General features: G+C 25.7%; 2 protein-coding genes across 4 annotated transcripts in view; both read left to right on the top strand.

Moving 5' to 3' along the window:
- The window catches only part of LOC126898538 (papilin), a 51206-nt gene extending 47624 nt beyond the window's left edge, over nucleotides 1-3582 (top strand). For 2 of the 3 annotated variants that reach the window (XM_050672680.1, XM_050672679.1), the window contains exon 39: nucleotides 2235-3582. In XM_050672680.1, coding sequence (XP_050528637.1) covers nucleotides 2235-2473 — 239 coding nt within the window. In that variant the 3' untranslated portion in view covers nucleotides 2474-3582. The remainder of the gene's footprint in view (nucleotides 1-2234) is intronic. The other variant, XM_050672678.1, reaches the window with a different exon arrangement.
- A 6415-nt stretch (nucleotides 3583-9997) lies between these two features.
- The window catches only part of LOC126898036 (uncharacterized), a 5645-nt gene continuing 4448 nt past the window's right edge, over nucleotides 9998-11194 (top strand). The window contains exons 1-2 of the mRNA XM_050671986.1: nucleotides 9998-10112; nucleotides 10310-10437. Of these exons, the coding sequence (XP_050527943.1) occupies nucleotides 9998-10112; nucleotides 10310-10437 (243 nt within the window). The remainder of the gene's footprint in view (nucleotides 10113-10309; nucleotides 10438-11194) is intronic.

An 11194-nucleotide genomic window follows, 5' to 3' on the forward strand; every position in this document is an offset into this window, starting at 1 on the left:
AGTGCTCGAATTGGGGGTTGCGCAGGGGGACGTAGCTCCTCTACTTTTTTTAAAATTTTTTTGCGCACCCCAACTACTTTTTTTTATTGGGACGGGAGGACGGTGGAAAATACCACCTCTTTTTTTTTTTTTAAATATTAGTATGATAATGAAATATGATTTATTAATAAATACTAAATAAAGTAATGAGTAAAAAAAGAAAAAAAGGTCTTCAAAATACTAGGGACGCAGTTTTCAAATTGTTAAGTTGAGCTCCCCTACTTATTTTTGGCCAATTCGAGCACTGGTGCTAGTATAATATTATGGTTTATTATTTATTTTAAGTTATTAGCAGTAATAAAAATAGTTAAAATTTTAGAAATATATAATATCAAATATAGGGGGTACGAATTTAATTTTTCTCAAAATCAAATCATACATCAGCTCATGCTAATTTGTATTACAGCATTTTACAGTATATTTTATTAACCATTAGTACTATAACACTCGTACGCACGTTAATTTTATTTGTGATTAAAAATTCATATTTAGTGGGTTTTTATGTAATTTTTGAACATCAAAAACTTTAAGTATTAGTATTATAAAGAAAATTTTTCAAATTTCTTACTTTAATATCCTAAAAGAATTAATTGATACCTATTCATTTATAAGGGCCCATTTCTTTTATAATAGTTTTGGTTACAAAGTTTCATAGTCATTTTTGTCATCTATCCCATTGTAAGATGGTGAAAATGACATCTTTTAGAAAAACATATCATGCTCCTTAGAGTAAAAAAGAGACGATTGAAAAAAATTGCAGTATTAGGCTAGATATTGGGTAATTTTCATGCAAATTAAAAATTCTACGTCCATTCACAGAAGTCAGAAAAAATTGTAGAATCTTAACCTTATTATCTTACTCCGCCTTACCCTATATCAGTTGGACAGATTTAAAAACATAAGTAACATTTTAGAAAGATTTTTTGCAATATCACTATTATTTTTACGTGGAGGGGTCAATTTGATTAAAAAGAAATATATAACTGCAAATATAATCTAATTCTTCTTCATCTTTCTCGCCTTAATCCCACCTACTTGAGGTCGGCCACCATTATCCTAAACTTCCACTTGACACGATCTCCCACAACATCTGCGCTCACGCGTTCTTCATATCGCATTCAGTCGGATTCCTCCATCTCTTTTTTGGTCTTCCTCTAACTCTTCTTCCTTCAACATTCATTTCTATAACTGTTCTTACAGCTTCCGATTCTTCTCTCCTCATAACATGACCAAACCATCCAAGTCTATTTTCTCACATCTTATCCACGATTGACGCTACACCTTTACTCCCTTTTATATGCTCGTTCCTTATCCTATCTTCTCTAGTCACTCCACTCATTCATCTAAGCATCTCTGCTACACTCATTCTCTGCTCTACTTTCTTATCAACCGCCCAACACTCTGAACCATACATCATAGCTGGCCTTGCTACAGTCTTGTAGAATTTACCTTTCAGCCTCATTGGAATTCTTTTATCATATAAGACGCCAGACGCTTCTCTCCACTTCAACTAACCGCGCTTAATCCTGTGTCTTACATCCTCGTCAATACCACAGCTCTTTTGCACAACTGAACCTAAATACTTAAAACTTCCCACTTCTCCAATCACGTCCTTGCCTATTGTCACTGATATCCTCATTTCACCTAACTCGTGTTCTCCTTTATCAAATTCGTACTCTATATACTCTGTCCTACTTCTACTTATTCTTAAACCCATGCAAATATAATCTAATTATTTAGCTAATTAATTGTACGAAATTGAAATTTTTTTATTTTAACTAGTTGACTGTGAAAACTCAGCAATTCAGATAATTTTCCATTATTTTTTAAATATTATTTCTAGATATATACGGTGTCATACTTAAGATTTTTACGTAAATTTTCTGGGTTACCCTTTAAATAATATTGTTGAACAAAAAAAATGATCTCTAAAATTTTTCCTAATCATAAGTTTTCAACATACTAACTAACAGTATAAAATATTCATACATTATATCATTGCTCGATCCATAAGAATACTATTATTAAATTGTATTCAAATCAATATTTGAAGGTTCACTACTTAAAATTGAGATTCAATCCTAAGAATTTTTGGAGGGTTATTCCCCACTAGAACCATTCTCTAAATACGGCATTAGGTATATAAAAACATGATTACAGTATTTATTAACTGAATATATATTTTTTAATTATAGGTCTATATATTTCACCTAACTGCACAGATAACCGATATTTTGCTAACTGTTCTTTGATCGTAAAAGGATTTTACTGTAACCATCCTTACTACAAAAAGTTCTGCTGTGAATCATGTACTCGAGCTGGTTTACTACCATCTGTGAGTGGTTCCAATATAGGGTTCCAAGAACTCGGCTCCTCTATAAGACGATTTAGAAGAGATCTAGTCAATAAATTATATAGTTTTAATTTTTTCTAATTGAAAAATAAAGTGACCACTAATTTTTTTTGTCAAAACTATTTTAACTTGGTTATTTTCAATAGAAATTAATTTTGTTTAGTTTTTTTATTTTATAGTAATAGTAGGTTATAAAATTTAAAAAACTCGCTGATATAAACTTAGCAAGTAATTTAATAATTGAGTATTGAACATTTGTCAAATATTACTTAAGAAATAAAATGAATATAGTTATAATATAACTTAAATATATAATGTGAATATGTTTTAAATGTTTAACTTAAATATGTATTTATAAATATAAATCACTCTTTTATGTGTATATTTAAACTTACAATATGTAGGAGATTTGTTCAATTAATAAACGAACATGTATCTTTTTTTGTTGAAGTATTTAAACTAAAGTATATTTAATTTTTTACTTGTCAGTTCCTAATTTTAAATAAAACTATCACCAATGTCAATTTTTAACAAGCTACAGGGTACCTACAAGATTAATAGTAAGTAGTGTTATTGAAATAATTATGTATGTAGTGTAATTTCAGCTAATTAAGTAGTTTCTAAACCACTTATAATTTATTGCTCATATCGAGCTACCTTAAATTGAAATTTGATTAAAAGAAACATCACTTACAGTTTTTTATGTTTATTATATAACCTTATAATATTTTGAATGATTATTATTATTATTATTATTATTAATGTATAAATTTAATTTGTAAGATAACAACTGTAGTTGCCAAAATATAACTGAAATATTTATTCTTATTGTGTTAGAAATTAGATATTTACCTCTGAAAAAATAAAAAATTGACAGAATAAAAACAAAATTACTTGTACCACCAATGCAAGCTAAATTAAAAATAGATAAATAAAATAACTTTTTAGTTGTATATTAAAATATATAAATATCGTATTAATGTTCAGGTGTTTATAAGTTACCTCATTAAATTTTTATATATATATCATTTTTTAAATGTGACTTTATATATTATTTTATACTTATTCCTTTTGTACTTAACATAGATGTCTAAGTTTAGTGTGCACACATGCACCATAATGAAGGAACGTCGAGCAAAGGTTAAATTCATAAGTTTTTATGTAACTTTTTTAAAATAATAATTAAAAACTTATTATATAATATAGCTATAAAATATTTTTTTTTTTAGTTTACCAAATTTCACAATTGTTCTTTTTTTAAAAAAAGTTATTTTATTATGATTATATAAATTTTGTACTAACATTATGGAATAATTTTTAAGGAAAGTTTAAGAGGGTATTAAATTGTTAACAAATATAACCATTTAGTGCATATTATTAGTCTATATTATCGAATTTTTATTAACTTATTAACATTTAATTATGAATTTAAAATCCAGTTAAAGAATATATTACACAAATATTGAAATTTATATTAACTAATATTATAGATAAAACTTCTTTTAAATCACTTGAGGCCCATACCATAAATTATTGTCGTTACAAATTTCAAAAAATGATTTGAGTACCTAACATACCAAACCTTGAAGTTTTAAAATATCAGTGATTAAAATATGATGCATAGTTTTGACCATCATGATGCCTGTATGTATAGTCTTAACCTAATATGTTACATAATAAAGCTTGTGTGTTACATGTTAATGTAATTTATAAATTATTTATGTCACTCATAAATAACTTATGGGTTACCGAAGTTTTTACCTTGCATAGTCAAAATTTATGTGTCAAATAGTTATAGAAAGTTTTATAAAAGTAAAGTCGTTTTTAAAAAAAGGAGTAGTTAATTTTGCTTTTGGAATAATCCACCAATTTCTTAAAATTAAACACTATCTACAGATTTTCATCGAAGCGTTTCTCATGATAGTGATTTTAACCACTGTCAGGTATCATCTAAACTTGTCTCAACTATGCCACGTCCACTTTATGGTGCGACCTCACTGTGCTACAATTTTTTTTAACAATGTTTACAATATAGGACTATATTTAAAATATATTTTATGTAATTTTTCGCTATTATAAACAAATTTTAAAAATTAGTTATTTTATTAAATTATTTTTTAGATTTGAAGATAGTCATTTAATTAACAAGTGTTAAAGAAAAAATTGATATCAAAACTCTCAGTTTAATTCAGTAGTTACGTTTTGCATAATTTTTAAGTTTCTTAAATTTGGAATTTTTCTATAGTATCGTACGTTAGTCCAAACATGTATTTGAAATTGATTTGATTTTGTTTTTGTGTATAGTAGGACAGATTGGGGAAACTATGGCCAGTGGGTAATACCGGTCACCTCATTGTCTAATAAACCCATATATCTAAAATTATTTTGACCACATGTATAGATTAAGAATGATAGAAAAACCTTATTCTTATCAGAACGATATTATCATAAAACGTTTTGTAATAAACCAAAAATAAAAAGAAAGAAAAAGAAAAAAAAGCAAATAGAGTTAAATATAAAAAGTAATTGGTGGCTACTTAGTAAATTATTATAATTATTATTTATTATAAGTTTTTGTAAATTTAATGTCTTCAATTTTATTTAAATTAATTTTCTCATTAATTATTAAGGTTTATCACACAATAGATTGTTGGAAATTCGAAAGCATAGGTTAAATTGTGTACTTACCTTACGTCCTGTGTAATACAATAATATTTCAAGTAATCCAGTGTTGATTTCCGCATTAAACGCACTACGTATACGATTTACACTATATGTCATATAGTCTATATAATTACTTACAAAAAACGATTCAAGACTTTAAATAATATGATTTAATTACACAAAGTCTAAGACTGATCTTACTTGTAAAAGATTCTAAACACTCTGTATTTTATTATAAATACAATTTTGATTTTTTTTTACTTATTGATTTTTTTTACGTCTATTGAATAAGTATTTTTTTTTAGAGAGTATATTTTTTTATTGAGAGATCGATACCAATATTTCTTAAATTTTCCTCTGGCCTGGCCAAAACAAGATTCAGAAATATCTATATCTATGTAAAAAATTTATCAAGGCAGAATTGTCGTGGCCCAATGTGTCCTGGTGCTAAAATAAANGGTGGCCCAATGTGTCCCGGTGCTAAAATAAAGCACCTTGAAAGGATGCGGCACAATAATAACCAAGACAAAAATTAAACACTGCAAATATATTCGTAAGTTTCTCTGCGTTGTCTGCCGGCGCGATGTTTATTAAAACAAAGACATTAGCAACGAGACTAGCTACCCAATAAGAAAAGCTTACTATAAATTTTTGTCATTAAATAAAAATCTAAAGTTAGGTTGGGTTTATTATTAAAATAAAATAATTTTAAAAAGATGTAATGTTTAAAATATTATTTGATATTTATTTTCATAACAAAAAAAATAAAATATTATTAATGATTGAACAAATTAAATTAAATTAAAAGATTCACCAAAACAAAATTCACTTTAAAATTTCTAAGTGTCATTTAATTTTAAAGAAAAATATTCTAAGTCCAAATTAATTAAAAAATCGACTAAGTCCCGGAGAGTGAAATCTTGAGTAGAGTGTCGTAGATTTTGTTTATTTTAAAATCGTCAAAAGAACTGGTTTAGACGGGGAAAAATGACTTTTTATAGTCTGAAGGGGATAGCCCAGCGATCTCTACCGTGATCCTGGAAGCTGAGGCTTTGTATTTTAATTGGTTAATTAAAATGGGGCCCCTGCGTGTAGGCGTTACTTAATAATTTCTACAAGAGGGAGATTTTATCGTATAATTCAAGGGTTATTTTGTATCTTAAATAAAAGAACCCTGTTTTGGTAATCTTGTATAATCATGATATGTGACATACATGTACAAATGATAACATCATATTATATGTAATAATATAATATTACAAATGCACCCCTTTCTATTTTGTCATACGCCCTCGTATGACACATATAAAAAATAACAAAGGCATTTTGTTTAATTTAACTTAATTATAAAACTTAAATATAAGGTGCATAATTCAAATAGATTTGTGCTTAATATGATAATTATAATATAAATGCAATAATAAATTGTTAAAAATGAAAATACAAATGAATGTAAGGTACTTATAATGTAGTAAAAGTGCAATATAAAGTGATTATAAATTGAATTGTAATGTCAAAATTGATTTTTATAAATGAAAATTATGAATTAGATTAAAATAATTGTTAGTAAAAATTAAAAATTATTCTAAAGTTAGTATATTGAAAACAAATGTAATGATATATTAGTATTGATAAAATAGATAAATGAAATAAGTATATTTTAAATAAAAATAATAGTAATTAATGAGTCTTTTAAATAATACTTTTAAGATCGATTAAAATTACTTTTGCAATTATCCATGTTTCGCATCCTTATAACACGATGCTCCAGATTTAAGTTTTTAGTAGATTCTTTCTAATATTAAGGTCAATGTTTTTTGAAGTAAAAAGACTTCTTTTTTTATTGAATTCCACCTTAGCTTAGAATATTCTCTTTATAATTTCATTTTTGCAGCTCCCCATCTGAGTTTATAGTGCTACCCAAATATATGAAATCTTCTACTTGTAATACAGTTTCATTGTCCTTTAATTTATTCTTGTTCTTATGATATTGTCTCTACTATATCTAGGACTTTCGTCTTCTTTGCGTTTATTTTCATATGTAAAAATGTTTACTTTTCTAATAAATTTACTGTAAATAGTAATTATAAAATTTCCTGACTGCATATTAATCTTAACAATTTCATTTTTTCTCTTTAATAATGTCAAGTTGAGCTTAAGTCAAGTTAATGTCAACTTACAAGTTGAGCAAAAAGTTATGGTAATAAATTCATTTATTTTTTATTATAAACTTTCACTTAAAATGACGAAATAAAGTAGGTTAAAAATTATTACTTTTAACTGATTAAAAATCAAAATCAATAATAATTCGAAAATAATTCAATATAACAATTATATAATATGTATTTTTATATTATTTTTTTGAATCTATGAATTAGTAATCTGGATATAATTAAGGAAATATTTGATGTTGCTTTTGTAATTATCCATCAATTTCTTAGAATTAAACATTATCTACAGATTTGCATCGAAGCGTTTCATATGATAGTGATTTTAATCACTGTCACATTAAATCTTTACTGGACTCAACTATGCCACGTCCCCACTGTTCCACGATCCCACTGTGCTGGGTTCTTTTACTGTTTTATATACTTCTTCTTTCTGCTCATTCTCATCAAAATATCTATTTCCTCACATTTTTCTTCTAGTTATTTTAGCTTCGATGCGAAGCTGAGAAGGTATTGGTTTTACTAAGATGTGTTTTTTTTTTATTTTTTTATTTTTGTGACTGTTACCACTTTTTCTCAGCTCTCACCGAACCGATTTCTTTCAACGATACGTCAAAAGATCACAAATTGTATCTAGTTGAAGACATTACCCTTAAAATTGAAAAAAATTCCCTCGTTCCCCGAAAATGGAGGAAATATCTAAAAAAAATTACAAATTTAAAATTCACTAATTTTTTCAATTTTTTTTTACTAAAAACTGCCATAACTTATCAATATAATTCTTTTTTTTATGAATGCATGATGTCTTTACCTATCATTTGGTGTATTTTTTTCTAAATCTGACACTTAAACTGCCCACAGGGGGGGATTTAATATGACAACTTTTTCTTAAAAAATTAACTTTTTCAACTTAACTTTTGAAAATGTTCCGGAAGGTCTGATACTTTTATATATATCTTAAAATAAAGCTTATGTCATATACTTTAATTTGAAAATAGAAAATTTGACCTCTAGACTTGTCTTCACGGTGAAAATAGACATCAAAGTTAATAATAAATTACGATTTTTGTAAAATAATTTTTTTTTATATTTTTAACTTAATAATGCTATAACTTTTTGGAAAATGTATGGATAAGTAATTTTTTTTTTGTATAGATGCTTGATGTCTTTACTTATCATTTGGTATATTTTTTTTGTAAATTTGATCCTTTATCTGACCACAGGAGGGGATTTAAAATGACAACTTTTTCACAAAAAATTAACTTTTTCAACATAACTTTTGAAAATGTTCCGGAAGGTCTGACACTTTTATATATATCTTAAATTAAAGCTAATGTAATGTACTTTATTATGAAAAAAACAAATTTAACCTCTGGACTTGTCTTCGTGGTGAAAATGGCTACCGAGTGCTATTTTTGTGTCAAAATTCTCATCCAAAAATTATTTCGGACTTTATTTTATCTTCATGGTGAAAACAGACATCAAAGTTAATAAAAAAAAATACGATTTTTGTAAAAAAATCCTTTTTTATATTTTTAACTTTATAATGCTATAACTTTTTGAAACATGTATAGATCAATATAATTCTTTTTTTTATGGATGCATGATGTCTTTACCTATCATTTGGTATATTTTTTTTATAAATATGACTTTTTACCTGCCTACAGGGTGGGATTTAAAATGACAACTTTTTCAAAAAAAATTTACTTTTCCAACTGGACTTTTGAAAATGTTCTGGAAAGTCTGACACATTTATATATATATATTAAATTAAATCTAATGTAATGTACTTTATTATGGAAAAAAAAATTTCAGATTTTATTTTGTCTTCACTGTGAAAATAGCTACTGAATGCTATTATTGTGTGATAATTCTTGATTTTATTTTTTACATTTTTAACTTTATAATGATATAACTTATTGAAAAGTGTATGAATCAACATAATTTTTTTATGAGAAATAATATTTTTTAATAATCCCTTTTTCATTCGACATACTTCTGAATCATTATATTAATAACGAATTAGCAGATCAAGTTGCTTTTGGTATAATCCACCAATTTTTTAAAATTAAACACTATCTAAAGATTTGCATCGAAGCGTTTTTTTTTTATAGTGATTTTAATCACTATCAGATATCATAATATTTGATCTAACTATGCCACGTCACCACTGTGGCGCGATCCTCCTGTGCTGGGTTTTTATTTATTAAATTCATTCAAGATGTATTTTCACAAAACACTTAAGACTATTTTTTTATACTTTTTACATAGTTGTTTGTCATCTACGAATTCAATATACATAATAATAATTATTTATTTTATATAATAAAAATTGATCACTTTTTTTTAGTTTAATTAAAACATTATTTTTTTAATGAATACAATTACAATAAATGAACTGATTTTTCTTGTGATTCGTAAAACAATATAAAAATACAAAAATAGTCTTTGCATGCTTAAAATAATAATTTTTCATAGAGGTTTTTTTAATAAAAATAAAATATATTTGTAGGTCTTTTTTGAAATAATAGTGATAATAAATATCACTATTTTTTTATTTATTAAAATAATTTAAATTAGAAAGATCAATTAAATTTAGAAACTTTGAACATTTTTAAAAAAGAAATTGTTTAAAATAAGAAACTATTTAATAAAAAAATATAATCTATGTAACTGTTGTTACATAATATATTTTTTAATAATAACAGATTTCAAATCAACAAACATTTAAAGGAACATATAACTTCAATTATTGGATAGCAGATGTTCTAAAATGTCTGTGCATTCAGATACGTCTGGTGAAAATAATAATGTTTATTCTAATGAATCTATTCCTCCAAGTTTTTCACAATTTTCTGTATTTGCTCAAACAAAGAAGGAAGTAATTCGTAATTATGTTTCATTGTTTTAAATTTCAATAAATAATAATAAATTATTTAAATTTAATCTAGTTAATCACTAATAAATGTATGAAATTCAAATTGAAATTTAGTTTAGACATTTGTGTACACAATTAAATATGTCCTTTCTTTTAAATTAAAAAAATATTACAATATTATGTAAAAACGTGAATACTGCATTTTAGGACTCACTTACTTAGATAACCCTTCATTGGTTTGTGATAATGGTACTCATTCGTTAAAAGTTGGCTTTGGTGGTGATGATTCCCCTCGTTCATTAATTCCTACTTTTGTCGGATCGCCTCGTAAAGAAGTAAGAAATATTAAAGTAGAATACATTTATAGTCCATGAAAGCTACATAAAATATTTGAATCAAAAATTGTAATAATAATATTTATCGTCCAAAATTATATGTTATTTCTCCTTTCTTTTTGGTATTTAAAAATTATATTTGTTAATATTATGTTAAATTATATTATATTTTTTCAAATGGCTACATATATAATTTACTAGTTTATTATTTGATAATGAAATAATTAAGAAAATAACGGGTCGATTACAAATTTTGGACCAGTACTTCGAAAAATATTCTAATTTTTGTACCTAGACAGAAGAAAGAGTACGGGCGGGAAATGACTAGTAATAAAAATAGCTGCATCCTCTCTCCATTCCCCAATTTATTCTAGTACATCTAAAACCAAGATATAAAAAATTTGGTCGCGAATGATTAATCCTAACATGTGTTACAAAAGTGCTAAATACTTGATGTATGAGATAGTTTTTCAGATTTTATGAATTATCTCGAAAACTTTTATACTTATAATAAAAAAAAAACGGTAGCACAGTGGGGTCGCGGCATAGTGGAGACATTGCATAGTAGGGTCCAGTATAGATTTAATCTGACAGTGATTAAAATCACTATCATAAGAAACGCTTCGATGCAAATCTGTAGATAGTGTTTAATTTTAAAAAATTGATGGATAATTGCAAAAGCAACATCAACTTCTATTAAAATAAAATACAAAACCCATAATTATCATACAAAAATAGTATATTTTTCAATATGGTA

This window comes from Daktulosphaira vitifoliae, unplaced genomic scaffold, assembly GCF_025091365.1.
Source record: "Daktulosphaira vitifoliae isolate Bord-2020 unplaced genomic scaffold, ASM2509136v1 Scaffold_2, whole genome shotgun sequence".
Taxonomy (NCBI): domain Eukaryota; kingdom Metazoa; phylum Arthropoda; class Insecta; order Hemiptera; family Phylloxeridae; genus Daktulosphaira; species Daktulosphaira vitifoliae.